The sequence below is a fragment of the Mytilus edulis genome, chromosome 1 (genome assembly GCF_963676685.1).
Source record: "Mytilus edulis chromosome 1, xbMytEdul2.2, whole genome shotgun sequence".
NCBI lineage: Eukaryota > Metazoa > Mollusca > Bivalvia > Mytilida > Mytilidae > Mytilus > Mytilus edulis.
The window spans coordinates 99,963,171-99,987,509 of record NC_092344.1 but is presented as its reverse complement, the minus strand read 5'-3'; the positions used below and the strand labels follow the sequence as shown (position 1 = coordinate 99,987,509).

The following is a 24,339-nucleotide window of genomic DNA, read 5'->3' as shown; positions in this document are numbered from 1 at the left end:
GTGATGGGATGGGACAGCGGTGTAACAGTATAACATAAAAAAAAATGAACTGAAAACGGCATGGCTAAAAATTAAAAACGATTAAAAGTCAAACAGAATACAAAACACAACATAGAAAACCAAAGACTAAGCTAAAAGAAGGGCGAAAGATACCAAAGGGACAGTCAAACTCATAGATTGAAAATAAACTGACCACGCCATGGCTAAAAAATAAAAAGACAAACAGACAAATAATAGTACAGAAGACACAACATAGAAAACTGAAGACTAATCAACACGAATCCATTGGGACCTAAACGATCCCTACAAAAACGCTGTGATATCAGATGTACAGGATGGGTAAGCAGATCCTGCATCACATATATCAACCCTCGTGTTGCTCATGTATGTACGAACCGTGTGATAAATCTATTACGGTATGTTGCAATCGAAGAAAAAAGTGTACAGGATTTTCCATCGTCATCTGTGAAGCAGATATTCCATATAACGATCAATCAACTCTTGGTGGCGTCTGTTAAATATTTTGAAGGAATTATTTCTACTTCACCACATGGAACGTTTGATTTAATGACTTCCTTGTACGTAGCAACCAACTATCAGGTAAATCATGATAGGAAAAGCAAGTACTGGGAAATCACATCAAATGGGAGTTATAAACTTCGTTAGATTGTTGCTACATAGAAATGTAAAGGTTACAATTATAGGAAGCTCGAAACATCTTGTTTGTCGTAAAGTTTTGTTCTCAAACGATACTCATTGTCAATTTCAAGATGTTAGTCAAGACACGATACAGACGTAACTTTATCTATTGTGTCATTTGTTGCAAGTTCGATGGGATAGATGCGTTCAACGTAGCCATCAAACCGTGAATTAATTTTTCAGAGGATACCATTTATGTTGCAGAACGCTAAAGGATAATGCTACCTTCTTTTCATTCTTCATAAGAAGCTCCTGTATGAAGTTAACATCATATGAATAAAGGAAAAAGTCGACAAGAAGCGGAACACAATCGGTCCCCATGGGTATGCCAATTTTGTTTTTTAAAAGTACGTACTCTAAACGTAAAAGATATATTGTCAATCAAGAAATCAAGAATCTTGATACTAGTAATGTCAGTTTTAGAGAATTTTATGTTTCGAATCAGTGTGTTATTACAAAGTATCATTTGTCCCTCCCCAATACAAGATACCTATATCTACAATGGACAGTTTTTAAACGAAAGAAAGCAGGACTCTCAAATTCAATTTGTTTTTTCGTTTAATGAAATAAGTAAGTAAAGGTTTTAAAACAGACAAAGCGAACGAGCTACAACATTTAAACACTGTAATTATTAGATACGTAAATGGGGGCATTAGAACGACTGGGTGTATCTTATTTACACGAAGATATTATGGTTAATGCAAAACCATTTATTCAATTTTAGAAATTTTTATCTTATTTTATGGTAAAGCAAGATAAATTCAGGTTACCCAATTTCATTAGATGACGTCTTGCTTCAAATTATAAAAAAAAACCAACATCATACATTTTTTTTTAATTTCTTCTTAATCAAGCCAAACATATTGGAAAATGCATACACATACTCAATTTATTTATCAAACTGCAAGTAGTGAACATTTTATAGAAACTTTTTAAATTTAAATGATTTAAACAAATGTTTAACAGCAACATGTTTTCCGATATATTCAAGGAAAGAATTAGTTGTTGCATATCTAATTAATCTGATGTCTTATCTTAGGATCGGTATGGGGTTCCGCTTAGATTGTATCAGATTTCACATCTTTTTATTCCGACCTTGTTGGCACGTGCCTTATGATAGATTCGACTTTAAAAAAAAGATAAAAAAGATGATTTCTGTAACCACAGGATGCGACTTATATATTTATACAACTAGATAACATCGTATAGAACTAACTTATTCATCAAAGTGTATTTCCGTCTCTTAATTACAAGGAGTTATGTTGAAATGTTTCATTCACCTTGCAATATTTAAAATGGTATGAAAAAGTCAACAATGGATCAAAAACCACCACGGCCACAAACTTTAAGGATTGGATCTCCAAACAATAAGAGAACCCAACGAACATCTAGACATAGACGAACGCCATTAAAGCGAAATCCGTTAGAACTCCAGCTCCTGGCAGAAGATATTAAAGGTATCATTGAAGATATTTCTTTCGAAACTGCAGAAGAAGAACACAATGAAGACGGATTAAGGAGATCTTATGTAGGAATTCACCGACGCTCTACTGTTGACCGATCACAACGACGACCACCTCGAGACGTCATTTCGGCATTTTATCGAGAAAGGCAATCAAAACGAAATGAAATTGCTATTTCAGACCAACCAGGAAGTTTCGAATCAGAAAAGAGACAACCCGAGTATAACAAGCGGGTCTCTTGTCCATGGGATTTACCATATTTTAACCAGAGTCATGAAGGGACACCATTGGAAATTTTAGCTCAGGAATTGAAATATGCTCGGGATGTACGAGAAAAGGAGGTTCGAAGTCTCTTACATTATAACACTAAACTGCAAAATGATTTGTTGGAAAATGATAGAGAAATGTGCAGTTTGGAAGAAAAGAATGTCATCTTAGATAAGAAATATGATGAGATGCTTAAAGTTTACGAACGAATACGTGAAAATTTGAAAAGATGTTTGACAAAAGTTAAAGATTTAGAATGTATCGGTCGATTATCGTCTGCAAACAACTCTGACGATGAATCTATACACAGGTAAGACAGTCTTATAGGTTTTTTTTCAGCATGAAATGAAATAGTATTTCTGCCATCATATATCATTTTTATGATTCGTTTATAACTGATGTTTCTTTATGTTGTGTGTACCATATAGTACTAGTAAGTTTACTTCTATTAGCACTACGAATTCAATTAACAAAATTAATTTACAGTTTTAAACATTCTTGCATTTACATTCTCACTCAAGAAAGTGAAAAACATGTTAATGAAATGAAGGATAAATGACCAACTAATAAGATGGGAATCTTGGGTGTATAAATATGGTGGTAATTAAGAGATAGGTAGTTGACATATAGCACGACAGAGTGTTTGCCTCTAAATGGAAGTTGTCTTTTTCCAGTGGTAGTCCAAATTATCGGTCCCTAGCCCCGCCTTTAAACGTACTTAACAAAGCCTTAATTGTTGATTTGTTGTTTATCTAACTGTTCTTATTGCAAGAAATATTTGCTACTGATCGTTAAGTACCAAACAATCAATCAATGAAAACAAAAAATCGTTCAAAACAGGACTGATTAATACATTTCATTTGTTTTTTTCATATTTAACTTAAATCAAATCGTCTTACAGTTTATCTCAAAATGAATAAATCTGAAATGTTATTACGTAGAAGTATACTCTCTGATTGGAATCTATTTTTACATGCAGAACAAGTTATTAAGTTGAATCATTACATTAGCGATGATCCCAAGTGATTGAAAGATAAGAATTCCAGAAGATAGATTGTGCTTTTGATCATTCTAAAACATAAATATGATACCATCTCCACGTGTTGCATGCTAAGATACTTCGTGGTGATTCATGTTTTTATCTTGTTTACTAACTGTTAGTATCATTTCATGGGTTAAGTTCTTATGCTATTATACTGTACCTCATTTCATGCATTTTGCAATTCCTTATATTTTTTCACTACTGAATACGATCCTTTCTTTTTATTTTTGATATCAATCAAAAATTGCACACAACTAATCCATTGAATAGGTCTTTATTATTCTAAATTAATGCCAATATTTCGTTGGTCAAAAGGAATTCAGAATCACACTTTCTAAGTTTAGTGCATTTCTAGATAAGTTTTCATGCAGAAAGCTTGGAGACCAAAGTTAGAAAATAAAAAGTACAACAATTATAACAACAAGCGCACGCAAAATAATGTAAATTCTATGATGTAGACTTTTTCAGGGATGAATTTAAACTTGACTTTCAACAACAAATTATGTTACTGTAGCATAAAAAATTAATGTTATTCTCACCAAAACGTGCTATCTGTTGGTATAATTGCTAGATAGTTTTATACTTGTCTTTAGCCTGTTACATTAAGAAGCTCTAGTGTCCACGCTATTCCCAAGATTCTTTGGCGTACTGGCACCTTTTGTATTAAATAGGGGATGGCAATAACTACAGAGACACATGTCATGTGCACTGAAAGTGATTGTTTGTTGTTTGATTGATGTCCAGTGGCGAATATTTAGTACGAGAACAAAATTACAATAATCCCACAATAGGTTTTAGAAATTGAGTCACCGTTTTGAAGAGCGGAACATTTGGACTGCCAATAGAAAAGAGGATGTGTTGGACAAGGGCAGACATTTTGCCTTGCAATAGAATACCAACGCATTCCTTGTAACAATAAAAAAAAACGTTATGACTGTTCCCATATGCAGAGTTGTGACACGGGGTCCAAATGGAAATTTCTCTTAAAGATCCATATTTCTATACTGCCGAGTCAATGTTTTTTACTGTAATTTGATTCCATACTTTTATATAACATATATTTCCAGATTGATTCGGTAGAAGTTGTTTTTCTTTCATATAATTCATCTAAGTAGATTTGAAAAAAATAGTATTCAGACACTTTTAAGTTTTAAAAACAAAAATAAAATATAGTGTACATATTATTTTTCAAACCTCAATTTCAAACCTTGTTTTTTTTATGTGAACTTAAAATTACTGCAGAGTAAATTTCTATGAGTAAACCCATAACTACGGTATCTGTTTTTATTACTATAAAACAATGCATGGTTTCATATTGTCTAAAGATGAATATATCTTTGTCATTTACATTTAGAGTGGAAACCTTCCAAGCTGTTGCTGATAGTCTTTCATCGGGTATAAACACTTGGATGTCAGATGCCTCATCTATTTCAACTTCGGTCAACGGTTACGATGGCAAGTATTATTTCAGTATTATATCAATAACTTAATACGTCGATCATTGTTCACCGGCAAAAAGCATTTGCATGTTCACTGTACTAACAACGACACGCTGCATCCGACTGTCCACATACAGACATAGTTAACACTACAGGGAAACAGTAATTAGACTCAAGGTCGACCATGCTTTCTCGTATTTCATAAATGTGGCGTGCTCATGGATGAAGTTAAAAAAAGACAATTTTAAAGACTTTCTTTAGAACAGAACAAAACGAAACAACCACAGGCGCTCACTTATATACTCTCACTATTTGAGTTTCAATGTTTTGTTTTCTAACATGTCTTTCACTTTCTTTTTAAATGTCAAAGAATTTCAAGATATAGCCATACGTCACCGCAACTGAATAATGATGCACGAATGTTTAAAATTATACATCAATATTACTATGATCCTAACAATCTGTTTGAAATAATAGGTGACGGGGAAGCATCATTGCATACCTCCACGTACAATAAAAACCAAGAGTCCGAAAACAAGCCAAATGAATACCAAGAATGTGGGCCAGTTCGAGATGATCCAAATGGCACAATGTCACCAACACCAATGGCGGATCGACAGTTACTAATGAGGTTACAGGCAGATGTAAATTCTCTATCATTAGTTAATTCGGAACAATCTCAGGTATGTAGGTTTGCGAAACTTATACGTTGTATGCCATGATATTTATTAATCACTTTGAAATTAACAATTATCAACATTTTCAAGGTCATTGAAAGAATCTGGAATTTTATGTTCGCCATATAAAATCCATGTAAAATATAACTATATGCTTCATTTTTTTCATTATCTTTTAAAGGAAATCGAACGACTCCGCAATGACCTTTCGTCATGTAGAAAACACATGTCTAGTACTCAGTTCCAGTTAGAGGCTGTTGAAATAGAATGTAGTCGGTTGTTGTCAATGGAAGATCAACTTATTTCGATTGTTAATTTGCTGAAATGGGCCAAAGAAAAGGTACTGGCGTAATAAAATATGCAAATGTATATAAAACAATGAAGTTTCATATCTGCAACTGTATAACCTTTAACAATGATCATCATGTGTCTGTGTGTAGTTTGATAAGGCGCGGTTGTGGCTTCTGCCTACATAAAAAACGGAAAAAGAAATAACTTTTTAAGTGATTTAATAACACAGCCAATGAATCAATTACCCGCTAACGACCAAAGGACAAGGACGTGAACAACAACTGGTCAGTGTGTTGTCTAACTTTTCTTCCAAGTTTGAGAAAACCCCATACCATATACAATTAGCTAGCAAGAGTCCCTGGGTGACCAAATGTGAAATAATCAGAAAAGGAAGCCACCGGCCGGATTTGAATCCAAAACCATTACAATAGTTCAATAGGGATATCTAAACATAGAAATGATGATTTACTATTTTTTATGAAACATCTGCCAGGAACACCAGTATATACACCTGTGACATATTTCTATAGAGTATTAGTATAGCCTTGAAATAATTTGCAATGTATCAAGTGTCTGGTAGTTCTTTGTAAACATCTGAACTAGATGTAATGCATTTTAATAGAAGATTTCATTATTTTATTAACGTTAAACACTTTCGTACAGTTTAAGGGCGATTTAAAACTCTAATCAGACAGCTGACGCACAAGGATATGTACCACGTATACAAATGTACAAACCCAACATTCTGTAAAGGGACATTAGCTATATGTATGAGATTTTTTTTTATTTTAAACATTTATAGGGGCGGAATTATGAAATAACATTCCGCCTTTATCAATCAGTTTGGCTTATTTTTTACTCAATGAGCTATAGAACATAGCTAAAGCATAATTGGCTTGCTTGTCAATAAACTGATCTGTTTTCATGCGAATTTCAGTTTGCCCTTTGACCCAGCCAGAGAACGGTCAAGCATGTATAATGTATGTTCCGCTTTTAAAAAGAAAAGGATGTAAAATTTGAAAAGTGAAACAATGGAGTCACCTTGAATAACCATTCTGTTTACTGGATTTTGAAAATAAAGATAAATTGTCATCGGCCAGAATATACTGTCATTGTTAAATCCAATCGAATTTAAATATAGTTCTTTGATTTCGATATGTATTCTCCAAGCGCCTGTAGTCGGCAAGTCTGCGCTGTATTTTATGCAGTTATCAATTTGACCAACTAGGCAATGCTGGTTTTATTCATAATGGCCTCGTTAAAATGATGCCCAGTTGGCTGTATGTAAAAGGCAATGTTTCGATTCTAGTTCATACCTGTCATTTTAGGAATAATATATTCACTTTGTTGTCTTTACAGATATCCTCACATCATTATTATCAGACCGTAAACATATCAAAGAGCCATTTTAAAAACGCACATCATTAGATATTATTTTATAATTCATAATGTTTTCTATCTTTCAGCACGTTCACCGACAAATACTCGGGGATCATATTTATGCTGCCGTTGATGCTGCAAAGCGTGGAGACTATACATCTGGTAATTCGTGTTTTCATATTAAAAAATACTTTTCTTAAGAAGGGGGCAATAATAGTTCTAGTTAAAACAATACCATCCACTTCTATAACCGAAAAATAATATTCTATAGAGTTCACAAACGCATCCCTAACACTTAGCAGGGTATATCTTGGCGAATCTTTGTAACAAATATATAACCAGTTTCTATCCCTATCACAGTGTACAGTAGAAATACTTTTAAAAAACGGAAAATGTTATTAAAAAGACTGCGAAATTTCCTGCTGTAGCACTTTTTTTCTTAGTCTTGTAGAAACAATGTATGAAAAATCTAAACAATCAGTTCTTTTTAGTTTTAAATTTTATAAAAAAAACATGATCTTAAAGGAAAAGTGAAAAAAACAACATTTTCTTTGAAAAGACAAGACAAAATGTGTATAACATGTATTGAGTTTGTCGGCAAACGATCCCAATTTAATGGCGATTATGTACCAAACATTGCACAAGGTCATGTTTTCCTCTGACGGTTTATGACGTATTTACACTAAATCCATTGGATGTTGGTTGTGTACGGATTGATAATTTAGTCTTAGATGCATGATCTTTTTTATTAGTTGTTGGTGGTTTGAACTAGTTGTCAGTTAACTGCGAGTACTCTCAGATCTGTACTACCTATTGTCTTTTTGGTGTTGGGATGTGCAAGTTCTCGTCCACGTCCACTTATATGTTTGTCCATCTGATGAGTTAAGCCTTTTTCAACTGATTTTTATAGTTTGTTCTTTTGTTGTACTGTTATACCACTGTCCCAGGTAAGGGGGGATATTGGGATCCCGCCAACATGTTTTAACCAAGCCACATTATGTATGTATGTGCCCGTCCCAAGTCAGGAGCCTGTAATTCAGTGGTTGTCGTTTGTTTATATGTCACATATTTGTTTTTCGTTCATTTTTTGTACATACATAAGGCCGTGAGTTTTCTCGTTTGGATTGTTTTACATTGTCATTTCGGGGCCTTTTATAGCTGACTATGCGGTATGGGCCTTGCTCATTGTTGAAGGCCGTACGGTAACCTATAGTTGTTAATTTCTGTGTCGTTTTAGTCTGTTCTGGAGAGTTGTCTCATTGGCAATCATACCACATCTTTTTTTTTTTATTGTATTAAGTTCGCATTTAAACCCCATGGAAAATCATTTTCTTCACCGAAACTACGTTAGCAATTTTGCAAATTTCCAAAAATAGTAAATATCTTCTATAAACGAAACTCATTTGACATTACCACCACTCTAGAGGCCAAAATTAATTCTAACTCACTAGTTTTAAGAAATTCTACAAGACAAAATGGTTTTTTTTTTTGGTTGGTGAAAAACAAAATAATCTAGTTAGATATGAAAAGTCAAAGTTAGGGTCTCTAATTTATAAAGTCAGTGGTGGTGATTTCAGGAGACAAGTGCTGATTATACATCAGAAATACTTTACAATTCATCAAGGAGGTTGCAGGAGATGTCATGATTCAACTGATTTTTCATGATATCAATATGATGTCAAACATTCTAGGTATTCTTGAATATTACAGTTATTTTCAATTATTCAATATTGATTCGAACAAGCTGTTGTAGTATTATTTTCAAATGTACTGATGCGGTTACACTTCAAATGAATGAAAAAGATAACCGTCACCTATATATAGCAATCCTGTATTTTTTGTTTGTTATTTAATATTAGTAATTAAGACAAAATCTACTATACAATATCATGAATATATGATAGACACTCAGAACGAAAAAAATATCATCTAGTGTTCACGTACAAAATCATAGCAATTCAACAATATTTAAGTTTGATAAATATCGTAAGGCCCCCAGAAAAATAAAATAAAAATCAAGGCTGAATAAATTTTATTTCAAATTTTATTGAAGCAGGGTTACCGGCTGATCTATTTCTGAGAGAATTACAAGATCAACTCTCAGCCAATCCAATTCTATCTGTCGATGGAAAACTGGAAGAACAACCTGCACGACCACATTCTAGAAGCAGCGACAAACGAAAAGGAATGCACTTTGATCATAGAATAATGGACCAAATTAAGTTTGCGGACGACGAGGACGAACCATTCAGCGACACAGATTCATTTCATAGTCTAGGTAAACATTTGAACGACACCGAAGAACCCTAAAAAAAGCACGCAAGACACTGAATTTCTTGTCATTGAAAGTGTCATTAAGAAATTAGCTTTATGGTAAAATTCTAAACGGAACTGCTGTTGTTATGAATTGTTTTAAAATAAGTATAAAAGCGCATTTTTTAACATTCAATTAAACTTTTACAACATGTAAATGCGCGGTGTGAGTTTTCAAAGAGAGTTAAATGAGCTATTTACTCAACAAATGATAACATACTTCACAGTTGCGATTAGGGAAAGTCATAGCACACATCCAGCTTTAAGTTTTAGTTTTAATATATACATTCATTTATTAAAAAAATTGTAGTTTTATAACTATTTATATTATAATGCATTAAGTGTTCACTATTACCTCACATCAGAAGGAATTTTTTATGAAGGGCACAATTTTTTTTATATTGATGTATATATTTCTTTACTTTAATTATTTTTACCATTATTTACTTAGATTTGATATTTAATGTTTATTATTGTTACTATTTATTATGTATATTTAGTAATTTCTTAGTATAAAAGGTATAATGCATTTTCGTTGTTATTTGTTCTAATAAAAGACAACGTCATGACCACTTTTTTTCATAAGACGGAACGACACACAACATGATGTGCCCAAAACACTAACTAGAAAACTAAAAATTGGGCAACATGAATTCGAACAATAGCAGGAATGAATTCTTGTGCTCTGGGTTTGGCAACAGTCATGTTTGCTTTGTTTCTGTTCTATTTTACGTCATTCCTATTTTAATGTTAATTAGTTCTGGTCATGTTGGTCGAGACCACTACCTAAAGTTACATGGTTTGTCATCCTAAATGTTAACCAGACAAGTATGTTTTGAGTATGCCTAGCAAACTCCCTTGTCCCTCTTGCACTATCATTATTTAACCAATGTCCTTTTTCGTCAGTTTTACTTTGGATCTAGTCTTTATGAGGTTAAGAAAAAAGATGGGAACTAAAACAACAAAAAACAGTTATCAATTTACATTTTTTATCAGACAACCCTTATAATTTTTTAAGGTATCATGCCTCAGTCCGAATAATGGTTTACGACTATAGCATTTGACTCAGTTTTTTAATCAAGAAAAAAGCATTGTTCCTGAGCTTGAAGTTTACCAATCGAGAAAAAAAACCAGTGTAACTTCTTGTTGTTAAATTTCATTTACTTCATTATAACTTCCGTATAACATTTTACGCCGAACATGCAAATTTGTTTCTCGTTAATTTTTCAAGAAAATCTAACATTTATTCAACGTGTTTTTCATGCCTTCCGTGCCAACCCTGTCTCCCTCCTAGTAACCATGGGTCGTAATGAAGTATTTTGTTTCGTTCTAAAATATTTAAAGAATTCACAACGTCATTTTCTATTTGACGGAAATGGTGTCTAGGGGTATATCCATCTCTAACTGATCGACAAATTGTCGTAATTGGTAAAGCGGACGGTTTTAATCTTTCTAATATTTCTTTCAAAATTTTGGTCCGATAACTGATTTCAGTTGAATTGGTGGGATGATCAAACACTGCAGAAGAACCAGGAACGTTGCTGCCATGACAAATTCCGAATGTTGACTCCCAAAATGTAGTCTTAGAAGGCATCATTGTATACAAACAAAATCCAATATTTTGTAATATTGATAACTGAGAATTCGTAAAAAGTGAAATCTTACTTATGAGCTTTCTAATTAGAATTAATGATTTGTTTCCGCTGTGGGGACAATCTAGCTTTAACGCTTGGATCTGATGTTTTAAATAGTCCACTGCCGTTTGGCGACGAGCAACTCCTTTACATAAAGAATACTTTGCAAATTGTTTACAAGCTTCCTCAGATTTTAAAATCTCCAAAACATTAAATAACATTTTATCGGCCTTCATATCATGATCTGAAGTTTTAGGACAAACAATGCTACCTAAAATTTCGTTGAGTTTCTCCGTTTCGGACATTGTGATTCCAACGTCAACCAAAGTTTGAGCAGGAAGGATGCATCCGTAAAAGTCTTCGTCAATGTCAAGCACAATATTTTCATTTCCTAAGTTGTCTGCAAGTGAATTGGCTGCTACTCTTTCTTCTAAAAGAATGACTTCAAATTCTATATGAATATCACATGAAGTAACGGGAAGTTGAACCATATTTGCTCGATCTCCATTCACTGGCGTGTAAACGCACGTGTTCTTTGATGTCGTAAAGTTGGTGAAACACATGCAAAACGTTCTCCCATATTCTTCCAAATCGTCGAACTCAAGAGTTGTTAAACCTACTTTAAAATCTGTAGTAGCTTCATCTGCTTCTTGGTTAGATTCATCCCATTGAGGCCAAACCCATACAATCTTCTTAAAAAGACCGGACATAGCGGCACCCTTTCAATATAAAGAAGAAAAACATGGAGATGATATAGACAAATCTAAAACGTTTTCACATCCAAACTTGCACAGAGGTTTCCTTCAAATTCAAATTGAACATAATCAATAGCTAAAAAACTATTTACAGTTGGTTATTGAAATTAGTGCTGGCCAGTTGAATCACATTTATTCATGCGACGTACACTTTACAAGACACCGACACAAGAACCGCCCGATAATGTTTGCCTTCAATTACGTTTCGTACGTTATTGCGTCAAAATGCTGCGAAAACGTCCACACGAGATCATCTCTATATATTAATTTAGCAAAAATATCTAAATCTCACTTTTTATAAATAGTTCACAAAAAGTAATTATTAAAAAAAAGTCACGTCTAAAATGTGCGTGTCAGACGTAACAAACTATATTTATGATACTTTTAAAATCTTATTGGTGCTCTTTGGGCATGTGTATAATTTGCTAAAATTTACACGAATGATCTTGGTAAATTATTTTATGTATGATGTCCTTATCGAATTTACGCTAGTTCAACGGGTGAAACTGTTTTGTTGTATAAAGTATGAATAGTTTCACCACGGTCAGATATTAAATTCTATGGATTCTAGCTACAGCTGTTGAGACATAGCTTGACATATTATTTTGCAGTTTAACATTTTCCCATGAAATCAATACCCTATTAATTTCTGCTTGAATTTACTTGTTCCTGTTGATGGCATTTTGATACAAAATCAAAAGTTTTTGTCAAATTTTCTTCGCATGACCTCGCATGACCTCGCCAACGAAAATAAATAAATATGCATCATAGGAAGAATACTTTAGCTTTTCTTCAAGCATAATATTAATTGTGGTAAAAACTATCTTTGTTACGTAACTTTTGGATAAATACTAAATAAAATCATGTTTAAATATTCCCTACGCTCTCAGATGACTAGCTGTTAGTAACTGCGAATATTCTCAGATCTATTTTGTTTGTGTTGGGATGTGTAAGTTCCCGGCTACGTCCACTCTGTTTTTGTTAGACATATTTATGATGAGTTAAGCATTTTTAACTGATTTTTATGGTTCGTTCTTATGTTGTACTATTACACCACTGTCCCAGGTCAGGGGAGGCTATGGATCCCGCTTACATGTTTAACCCCGCAACATTCTGTATTTATGTGCCTGTCCGAAGTTAGGAACCCGTAGTTAGTGGTAGTCTTTTGTTGCTGTGCATGTAACATATTTGTTTTTCGTAAAGTTTTGTACAAAAATAAGGCCGTCAGTTTTCTCGTTTGAATCTAGATTTGTCATTCGGGTCCTTTTAGAGTTGACTTTGCGGTATGGGCTTTGCTCATTGTTGAAGATCGTACGGTGACATACATATGTTAAATTCTGTGTCATTTGGTCTCTCGTGAAAAGATGCCTCATTGGCAATCACACCTAATCTTCTTTTTTATATAAACAAAGCATACAATTTATATACAAATGTATACAACTTACCATTATAAAAACATCGTTACTTTGCATCATAGCCTCTATATCACGCAGTGTCCGTGGTCTACGGAAGGTAGGAAAGAATGCTGTATTGAAAGGCATAGCTAGATCCGAATGACCGTCAATATGTACCTAATAAAAACAAATATGACAATAAGAGGCTGTGTTGTTTAATTTTGTTTGTACATTGCCATTTGGAGGGAATAAGCCACAGTGTATCCGAACGACACATTACAAGTGGATCTAATATATACGAGTTGACAACCGGTTGTAAAACGGTCAGCCATCACACATATTTTAGATTAACGAAAGATAAGATTATAGGAATTTTAAAACTCAAGAGTTGAAATACTGACAACGCCATAGCAAGAAAAAAAAACAAAAACAAACGAAAAATGACCAGAAGACAATTTACAAAACACAACATAGAAAACTAAGCACTGAGCAACACGAACCCATCTTAAACTGGTGGTGATTTCAGGAGCTCCTGAAAGCAAACAGATATTGCTCTGCATGTGACACAAGATGTGTTCCTCATGTGAGTACAAACTCAGTGATAAGTCAACAATGTCACAAAGGAGTATCAATTAGATCTGATTCCGAAGTTATACCTCTTGAGATAAGAAGTTTGACAGAATATTAAGTTCTAGCAAAAATGAATGTCAGAATGTATAAGTGCGCATACAAATTTATTACTTTTTGTTTTGCGCCAGAAAATGACTTGATGGCATGAAATGTCATTTCTCCCATATTCTGAAAAAAGCGTATTAAAGTACCAGGATATACAAAAACTACAAAAAGTGTATATTTCGACATTTGTTTGATATCATATTATATGCATTGCAATTCTGGCAATGCACATTATAATAGATAAATACAATATAACCTCTGCGATAGTATTTCAAATTTTGTGTATAAAACATCCCTTTGATGGAACTTACCAATATGTTACCCTCTTTAGGCAACATTCCTTTATCGACAGCATCAAACCAGTATTTCAATACTGAAAATAAAAGTAATACAATTATAACCAGTGCAATAGACAAGTGGTTTAAGGTGGTACCCAACACTTTCACTAAAATTGATTTGGCTCGTTTAAATTTCATAAAGTTTTGACAAAGTATATACTTTGTCCCTTTGACAAAAATATAAAAATTTCAAATAATTTGAACCAACCGTTTTTTTTTCAGAAAAATTACACTGGTTATAGGTGTAACACCACTAATTCGGGCCCGGCCAGAAAGCACATACCAGAAAGTAGTACATATTTAACACAAAATAGTTCCTACGCATGGACATAACTTTCAAAATATTTAGAGTATTTTATTAATTTTGGTATCAAATGAAAGCTGCATGACTGGTGATCATTGTAAAACAATTTTTGACTGATAAATTTGAATAATAAAAAAATGGCATGAAATTTAAAAAGGAGGGTACATTTTGCCTTTTTGTCAGATCGGAAGTACCTGTTTTGGTACATCCTAAGTTGCGGGAACCAGTTCTTTCTTATATGCAATGTAAGGTATGTTGATTTTTTCAGTACAGGACACCAGAAGGTGTTGCTTTGACATGCAATGATTGTCACTTTATTTGAACTTAAGATAAAAGAGCTGTGACCACTCGACATTTGGGAATTTAACATAGAAAGCAATGGGGCCATTAATTAGTGGTGTACTTCCTATATAGCAGTTTGACAAAGACTAATTTTGATCATTTAGAAGCTTTATATTCCCTTAACAGCATAACGTAATTAAAACGTTTAGCTGATTTTACAGAGTTATCTCCCTGTAGTGTTAGGTACCACCTTAAATCAAAATTTGGTTGACTTTGCATAAACGTTTACTAAATGCTCTTCAACTTCGTACTTTATTTGGCTTATTTAACTTTTATTGATTCGCGTCACTGATGAGTCTTTTGTAGACGAAACGCGCGTCTGGCGTATATACAAAATTTAGTTCTGGTATCTATGATGACTGTTTATTTATATAATACCCCAGTCCCACTAGGCCACGATCGCACTACGATCTGTGAAAAAAATGCAAATTTTGATGATCGTGGTGACGTCGCGCAAAATACTGGTGATAATAACGTAACGTCGGAAATATAGCAAAAAGCCGTCTTATTTTCTTGTTTTTTACGTAACGTTTTTCTAATGTGATTTCTAATGTGTAAGCATTGATTCATTCAGGTTTTTTTTCATGGGAATATTTTTTTTCAGTAAAGATATTCATGTATATTTTATTTAACGAAAAATGTATATATATATATGTTTATTTACTTTTGCTATATATATATATATATACAACTCGTCTAAACATTATGTTTAGACGAGTTGTATATACATTATGTACACAGCCATGTATCACCATCATTGATGGCGATCCGATGGATACATCTGTTGTAGGGTTGTCACTGACTCAGACGTACTTATATATATATATATATATATATATATATATATATATATATATATATATATATATATATATATATATATATATATATATATATACAACTCGTCTAAACATCAACCCAACAATGTTAGATCTGTAAATTTGCTTATATATATATATATATATATATATATATATATATATATATATATATATTTTATATTTTTTAATTATAAGCAGAGCCACGTTGAATCATTTCATTTGAATCGGAAAGGTCTACTAAAATATTTTATGAGTGGCTAAACAACAGTGCATGATGTTTTATAATTTAATTCTTATTTCAATCCAAATTGTCCAATACAGAAAGAATGTCTAGATGGGTGTCCTCTGAAATAGTTATACGATAAGAGGCATCTACATCAGCAAGTATGTATAGCAGAGATTTCGTCGGTACCAAAGCAGTCTTTGTCTTTAAAAGTTTATATTTTAACGGATCATTGTCACTGATTTTGTCATAATAATGACCCCGGAAAACCTCGAATCCAGGGGGATATGTAGCACCCCAGCTGTCACTCTCTGCTGAATTCAATACGTGTGAACCTTTGGAAATTTTCATTAAATAATAGTCAAAGTTATCATCGTCGGTTTTGACAGCCACAACAGAGTTTATGGATACCAAATCTGATATGTCTTCTGAAAGAATGTCAGTGTCTTGTGCTACTTCTTCTTCGTTAGAAGTTTGTGTTATTTCGCGTGGCTTAATAGTTTTCTTTACCCCGGTATTTTCTACATTTAAACAGTTAAGATAATTCCCCAAAATGCATTGATCGCACGTGTAACAAGAGAGATCGGAAACAATGATTTCATTACATGTACTAGTAAAAACATGAAGTATTTGTCTATTTTGCTGGATCGGCTTAAATATTTTGGAATTGTGTCTATCAATTGAGTCCACATATCGAAATACCCTTCTTTTAAATAATGCACTTCTTGGCTTTTTAAGGCTACTTTCGCAGAACGTAAATAAATCCTTCGCATTCTGAATCACTGTATTGCCACGTAGAACAGATATGTCCGCCTGTCTTTTTATAAATCCCCCCGCGGCATCTTGAGGCCCTTTTGCATGGCTTGTTTCAAAGAAATTTCTATGGAATGTTTTATATCCGAAATCAGGGATGGCAGTAGATAAACTTCCTAAACAGTGCCGCGATTTATATTGGCTAGAACAACCGTCTGTGAATTCATGCATATGATCAACTGTGTATGATATTGAATCTAAATATTCCTTAACTTTCTTTTGGACATATTTTGTAAAATCATTATCATGTTGCAGGTCCGGGGAAATTACGAAAAAATGTTCCGTAATTATTTCCGGAAATTCTTCTGTACTGTCTACACCATCGTATTCTAAAATGGCGTGTCGGTGCATGACGGTTACATGAATGCTGCATTCAGTTCTTTGGAAGTAATTGGATTGGATTTCTTCTTTCTCGACACAGCGATAATTTTCCGAATAATCGTGGATGCATATGCAATGATTGACTGGCAAGTTCTGAACAAGACTTTTAAGTTGATTGCTTTGCCAGTTTGATCGGTGCTGGTGAGCGGGGAAAGTTTCGAGAAGCTTTTTTAAATTGAGAAACATTTCGTTTACGCTAGTTTTCTTTTTTATCAGGGTCAGTCGGCGCCTTACATTTTTACCCTTCGATTTTTCAGTTATATATTCATATTTTTGCCATTCAACAGTTGAAGACGACTGTGATTCGTTGGGTGAAAGTTTGAAATTACCAACTCCGCAAAGGCTACATTTTCGGTCAAGACAATTTTTTCTATAAAATCCATTTACTTTTGGACATAGCGTAATATGTATAAGGTCTGACATTTTCTCAAATACGGGATAGTCACTTTCTTGCGAATCGGTTTCCCTGTCACACGATTTTCTGAACTTCATACATGCTTTGAAAACAAGGTTTGCTTCCACGTGATATCTACAACAGCATGTATTTCTATCTTTTTCAGATGCAGGTCTTACGAAAAACGGTCGAAGTTTCTCAAATGCTCTTTGTCCAATTTTAATTTCCGGATATTTGGCGACAAAATCTAAATACGCATCAGTTTGTGTTTTTTCCAGCACGTGTGTCATATGCGAAGTATATAAGTTTGGTCCCAATCGTTCTCTTTTGATATCGGATTTGTTGCCGGTCGGGTGTGATATGCCATCAGAGAGCCAAAAGTTATAAACTGTTTTCTTTGTTTCTTCTGAAATGGAATCTTTTCTTGTTTTCTGTTGCGTAAGAGCCCATGCAGACGATTCACTTTTAAGAATTCTAGACCTAATACGCTGGCCTCCAGCAACCCTTCTTGCTGGCAAACCTAAATTTTTACACAGTTTAATTTTACCTCTCGAGTTTGCTAAATTTTCCCCGCTGATTGATGCAGTAACAGAATTCATTACCGAACGTGCATTCTTAGATCGCTTTAATTTTGTAGATTTTATTATTTCTTGAATATCTGCAACGACGGCCATTTCAACTGGCGAAACTGAATGTTTCAGATTAGCTATTGTTGGCGATCGAGGGGATCTGCGGGCCAAATAAGTCGATATAACTGCGCATCGTTTAGATGGAGATTTTGGTAAACCTTCTTTAAATTTTCTTAGGGCTCTGGCCTTTTCCATTCTGTTTTTGAAAACATTTGAACCTTCTGGTACAACAAGTGACATTGATGAAAGTTCTACATTTTTTTTACTTCTGTGTTTACGGACATTCATTTTATTTTTCAGTTTTCTTTCATTTATTTTCTTAGATTTCTCCCTTTGTTCTCTCTTTTTTCTTGCATTAATCGTTTGACTATATGTTTTTGTCTCGCTCTCTTTATTCTTGTACAACTTTCCATAAGATTTTCTACTCGTTTCATTTTTCTGAAGCCTTTTTCGTTCTCTGTTCCTAATAAGTATTTCCTTAGCCGAAAGTTTACTTTTTTTTCTGTTATTCATATTTCTGAAAGCATATTTATATTTGAATGTACACAAAATTTTGGTCTGATTTTTTTAAGTCCGATTATTTTAATTGATCGTTGGTTTATAAATACATTCAATAATTAAATATGAGTCTTTTTTGTCTCGTGTTTTATTTTTTTGGAACTAATCATTCTCCTGAAACACCAGAGATCATTTCGGTTGTTTGAAGGGATTGGTGCCTCTTGTTTTGTCTACGAAAATTATCTAATATGGTAACTCTTCTTTTAGATTGTTCCAGCACTTCCTAAAGTCAAATCATTTTTTACGAATTTTAATATAGAATAATATTTTTATTTCATTAAGGGAGCAACCATTTGATTTTAATGGGGGGGGGGGGGGGGGGGGGGGTGCTAGGATGAAAAATTTTGTCCGGTATTTTTTTTAGTTGTTATCTCGGTCCTGCCTTTTTATTTTCACTATATTTGGTCCTGCCTTTTTTACAAGTTTATCCTGGGTTTGTTTGCCAACTGCTCATCCTGCCCTTTTAACCCCACCGCAGTTCGCGCCTGTCCTAAGTCAGGTACCTATAGCTTTTGTTAGTCTTTTATATTTTTTTACTTTTAGTTCATCTGTGTGTTTCGAAGTGAAGAGTGGCGTCCATTTTCTTGATCTAGTATACATTAGGATTTCGGGGCCTACTCAAGACCTCCTCTGGGTGCGGGATTTCTCGCATGTTGAAGACCCATTGGTGGCCTTGAGCTGTTTTCTACGTTTTGGTCGGGTTGTTATCTCTTTGACATATTCCCCGTTTCCATTCTTATTCATTATTTTTTTACTCGAAACTCCTGTCTGCCTTTTTTTTACACTCAAAACCCCTGTCCTCCCTCTTTTTCAAATTTCATTCTAGCCCCCCCCCCCCCCTTAAAAATCAAATGGAAGCTCCCTAAGGCAAAAACATGCCCATATCGTTTCATGTTTGGAGATCGATTCTTTACAAGTTCTTCTTATAATTTCTTTTGCGTATTGACTCTGTGTGAAATATGACGTTTCATTATTTTTCGACGTTTTTTGTCTCATTGGACATTTTTTCTGATTTTTCTTTTCTTTATTTGCGAAAAGGATAAAATATAAAAACAGCCAGTATTTATATTATCATGTTCAGTATTTGTTGTAATTTTTGAAATCTGTATCAGTATTTTTCTTCTGATTTAATCGCGATACATCGTAGATCCCGAAATCGTCAAAATGGAATATTTGTTTGGATTTCAGATGATACGGGACATTTTTTCTGATTTTAAATTTTTTCAATAGTTTTTTTTTAAAACAAGTAAACTCAAAAAGTTTGGTACCAATTTAAACAGAAATGTTTGTAATTTATAAATTATAAATATAAACGATATCCTTTTAAAATTACCTTCAGTATATGAATTTGATCTTCAAAGTTTGCAGTTGGAGTCTAGATTATTTGTCACCATTACAAGATCAAAAAGTTGCTATGACGTCATTTTTCTACATGTATGACGTCATATATGTAAGTAAAATTATGTAATTCAAAACTTTACATATGGTTCTTAATTCCTTCCAAATGAGAACTACCTTTGGCTACTCAATCCATATTTCATTCTCAAAAATGTTTGGAGATCTCAATGTTCAATGTTACGCATTACACGGCAAAATTGCCTATTTCATAAAATTTAGCGCTTCAAATCGAAACCTATTCGTGAAAAAAATATTATGAAAAACAGATATTTTGTTGCCATTAGATTGGGTAACGAAAATTATTTAGCGATTCTGCAAATTGTTGCGTCCTAAACGGACAGTTAGCCTTTTCGCCGATTTTTCTCGAATCACCTTCAAATTGTCACCAGTATCTTGCGCGACGTCGGTACGATCGTGTAGGTCGCAGTAAGGTCGTACCACGGTCGTGGTGATGTCTTCAAGATCGTGAAGAGCGTGGCCAACTTTGAACATGTTCAAAACAATCGTGGTGCGGTCGTGGCGAAATTAGGTCGTAGAAGAAGCGTAGTGAGAGCGCACTAAGATCGTAGTAAGATCGCAAAGGTCGCTGTACGATCGTAGCGAGAGCGTAGCGAAAGCGTGATTCTATTCGGAGAGATTGCGCTACGATCTCACAGCGACGTTATCACGACCTTACCACGACCATCACGTTCTCACCGCGACCCAACTACGCTTCCACTACGATTTTACCACGCTGTTCACGACCATAGTACGATTCTAGCACGCCCTTGCCGTCCTCATCACGCTCTTCTCGCGACCTTACTACGTCCACACTACGACCATCATTTTTATTGTCATTTTCACATAAAATATATAAAAATACTCCCTACTTAAATACTTTTGTTTGTCTGAATGTATTTATCCATTTGCTCTAACGGCTCAACCATGCTTTTCGTTTTTATATAGATTAGACCGTTGGTTTTTCCCGTTTAAATGGTTTAACATTAGTTTTTTGGGGCCCTTTATATCGTGCTGTTCGGTGTGAGCCAAGGCTCCGTATTGCATGAAGGCCGTACCTTGGCCTATAATAGTTTACTTTTATAGATTTTTACGTTGATGGGGAGCTGTCTCATTGGCACTCATACCACATCTTCCTATATATATTGACACATCTGTGTCATCTCTGCTATCGTTCACTAAAATATCGGCATTTGAGCTTTATGGACCAGCAATAGGTTGTAATTTAGGTTTGATTGGTCGTTCCGACATCTCTTGATGACAAGTATTATACTACTTATGTGTATAATATCAGTTTAATTGAAGTATGGAGCTGGCATGTCAGTTAACTGCTAGTAGTATGTTGTGTAGTATATTTATGAATTATTGTCATTTTGTTTATTTTCGTTAGTCACATCTTCTGACATCAGACTCGGACTTCTCTTGAACTGAATTTTAATGTGTGTATTGTTATGCGTTTACTTTTTTCATTGGCTAGAGGTATTGGGGGAGGGTTGAGATCTCACAAACATGTTTAACCCAACGATTGTTGCGCCTGTCCCAAGTCAGGAGCCTCTGGCCTTTGTTAGTCTTGTACTGTTTTTAATTTTAGTTTCCTGTGTACTATTTGAAGTTTAGTATGGCGTTCATACTTTTCTCCCTCTGCCTCTACATCAGTCAACCCCTACCACCACGCCCACGTGTTCTAGTAGATTTTGGTGGCATGACTGTATTGTTTCCGAGAAATCTCCGTTTTAATCAGAAATAGAAGGAATGGAACTATATTGATATGAAACACGATATTGACGGTATTGCTGAGAACGTAGTAAGATCGCGGTATGAACGTAATATAATAGTGGTAAGAACGTGCTATAATCGCAGTAAGATCGTGTTGCAATCGGATAACTCGTGGTATGGTCGTAGTGAGAACGTGAAGAGCGTAGAAAGATCTTTATAAGCGTAGTGAGGTCGCAGAATAAACGCGGTGAGAACGTGATTTAATCGTAGCGGGATCGTTGTAGAAGCGTAGAGAGGACGTAGTAGCATCGTGAAAGCAACGAAAATTAACATTTTCATGCCGCTCATACTGCGACCTCACCACGATCTAAATTTATTTTAGATCGCCGTGAGCGTGGTGCGATCGTGGTCTAGTGGGACTGGGGCTTAAGGAAGTTTGTGATTTAAACTGTTCTTAAAATCGTATGTAAAACGTTGTTGATAATATAAATTTTTCATGTATTTATATGTGTATTATTTCATTAAAGCAAGCGGAAACATACTAAGTGGTAAGACAGGAAATTAAATGTTCCTTCTTCCGAACTGAGATTTATGATGTAAGAATTTTTAGTTTTATTATTTATTTTCAAACAGAGTTAACCTATTGCTTATATATATATAGCATGTGAAAGCTTAACATTGTTCAATGACAGACATGCGCACGATACGATAATTCCTTACAGAAAATATAGTTAACTATTATATAGAATATAGTATACGAGAAACAGACTGAACCATGAAAACTTAAAAAAAAAATTAACTATGAAAGTAAGGTCATGATCACATTAACACTACCAGACAGAATGGACCCTACAATGATCAGAGGATAAAACATAAAGATATACATACCAGCGTGATGCTCTTCCACGACATACACATGTAAATCCTTATTTATTTGACTAGCTCCACTGCTATATACTAACTTTTTTGGATTAACGATATTAGTACCATGTTTACTCCAAGTTTTGTGTTGCCTAAATTGAACACTTGTATTTTCCTTAGTTATCAATATTGAATATTGATAGTTGATAAATATTATAATGGTTACAAAAATTAAACCTATAAGTAAATTGACCACATTTCTACATCCACGTCTCATTCTGTCCGAAAATTGGATTGAACTGTGACAATTGATTTTACATTAAAACGACAAATGATACTGATAACGAGTAACCATCCGTTACCGGGAAAATTCATTTTCATTAACATTACGTTTTTCAGGACGGTTGAATAAATGTAAATAAAATTTTGAAACGTAAAATTATAGCAAAAAGATACAATGTTTTGAACAAATAATTTTCAGACGATTTAACATATATTGACAATAAAATGATTTTATTTATACGATCTGTCCTTCTATACAATACAAGGTTTTTATTTGTATGTGACTTAGGCGAACATTGATTGATTGAAATGTGTTTATACAGTCAAGTACTTTAAATAGTTAAGTATGAAATCTCAAGCCAAGTAATATTCTATAAAAATGTTATTAAAAAACGGGATCACTTCTCATCTCTGCTTGGTTGTTTTGGATGTCTCGCCATGTAAGAGACAAAGAATAAAAATTGAAAAATATATAACGGAACAGTGAGAGATCAGGCTTTCATCAGATTGTAATTCATATACTTTATCTACATTTTAATTTTCGTCGTCGCCTGATGATGATGCACATAATCTCTCGAAAGTTTTAACTTTTGTTGATTTATCTTAAGCTCACCTGACCAAAATAATCAAATGTATTATTTTCATCACTTTGCGTCCATCGTCGTGTTTTCGAAGGACTTCTACCTTATATTTGCATTGGTACTATTTGGGTCTCAAATCAAAAGGAAATGAATCTATAATCTGCTTATATTTTAGTAAATGACCTTAAATCAGGTCATAACCTTTGATAACACTTCGGTGTTGACATGAATATCAGTTATTTTATAAATTTCCTGTTTACAAAACTTTGAATTTTTCGAAAAATGTCTAATGTTTCTCTCATTATAACGGAACTTTAACAAAAAAATGTCATACAAGTGGCAGGGATAGCTAGCTATAAAACCAGGTTTCACTTCTTCTTACTACATTTGTATAAACTTCAAGATTTACCTGTATTTTTTTAAAACCATTTTTTTTCTAAAGTGAATATTTTCGAAGGGTTAAATATTTCGCAGTGGTGTCTTGACATTGCTTTGTTTGGACTTTTTTGTTTGTTTTTTGGCCTTGAATGTTTGTCCCTAATATTTTAATAATTTATTAACTGTGCATTTACATTCAGTTATCGCAGATCAAATTTATTCGTTCATAGTGTATTAATGTACGTTTTTTGATTGAGTTAAGCCTGCCAATTGATATTTTATCGTGTGTTTTTC

General features: G+C 33.8%; 3 protein-coding genes across 4 annotated transcripts; 1 reads left to right on the top strand and 2 right to left on the bottom strand.

Annotated features, from left to right (window-relative positions):
- The first annotated feature begins 1,774 nt into the window (after positions 1-1,774).
- LOC139497743 (uncharacterized) lies at positions 1,775-10,101 on the top strand. 2 transcript variants are annotated; one of them, XM_071285986.1, is made up of 6 exons: positions 1,775-2,739; positions 4,826-4,926; positions 5,388-5,593; positions 5,769-5,927; positions 7,345-7,420; positions 9,315-10,101. In XM_071285986.1, exons 1-6 carry the CDS (start codon positions 2,000-2,002, stop codon positions 9,566-9,568), a joined length of 1,536 nt encoding a protein of 511 aa, XP_071142087.1. In that variant the 5' UTR covers positions 1,775-1,999; the 3' UTR covers positions 9,569-10,101. The 2 variants fall into 2 exon arrangements, with proteins under 2 accessions (XP_071142087.1, XP_071142083.1); XM_071285982.1 differs by having other exon boundaries at positions 1,869-2,739; positions 9,312-9,568.
- Positions 9,289-23,237, bottom strand: LOC139497734 (uncharacterized). Its single transcript, XM_071285971.1, has 4 exons — positions 22,832-23,237; positions 14,341-14,402; positions 13,406-13,531; positions 9,289-11,924 (listed from the first exon to the last, which is right to left on the bottom strand). Exons 1-4 carry the CDS (start codon positions 23,079-23,081, stop codon positions 10,815-10,817), a joined length of 1,548 nt encoding a protein of 515 aa, XP_071142072.1. The 5' UTR covers positions 23,082-23,237; the 3' UTR covers positions 9,289-10,814.
- LOC139497725 (uncharacterized) lies at positions 16,107-20,635 on the bottom strand. Its single transcript, XM_071285962.1, has 2 exons — positions 20,166-20,635; positions 16,107-18,791 (listed from the first exon to the last, which is right to left on the bottom strand). The coding sequence occupies exon 2, from the start codon at positions 18,785-18,787 to the stop codon at positions 16,133-16,135; it is 2,655 nt and encodes an 884-aa protein (XP_071142063.1). The 5' UTR covers positions 18,788-18,791; positions 20,166-20,635; the 3' UTR covers positions 16,107-16,132.
- Positions 23,238-24,339: the final 1,102 nt, after the last annotated feature.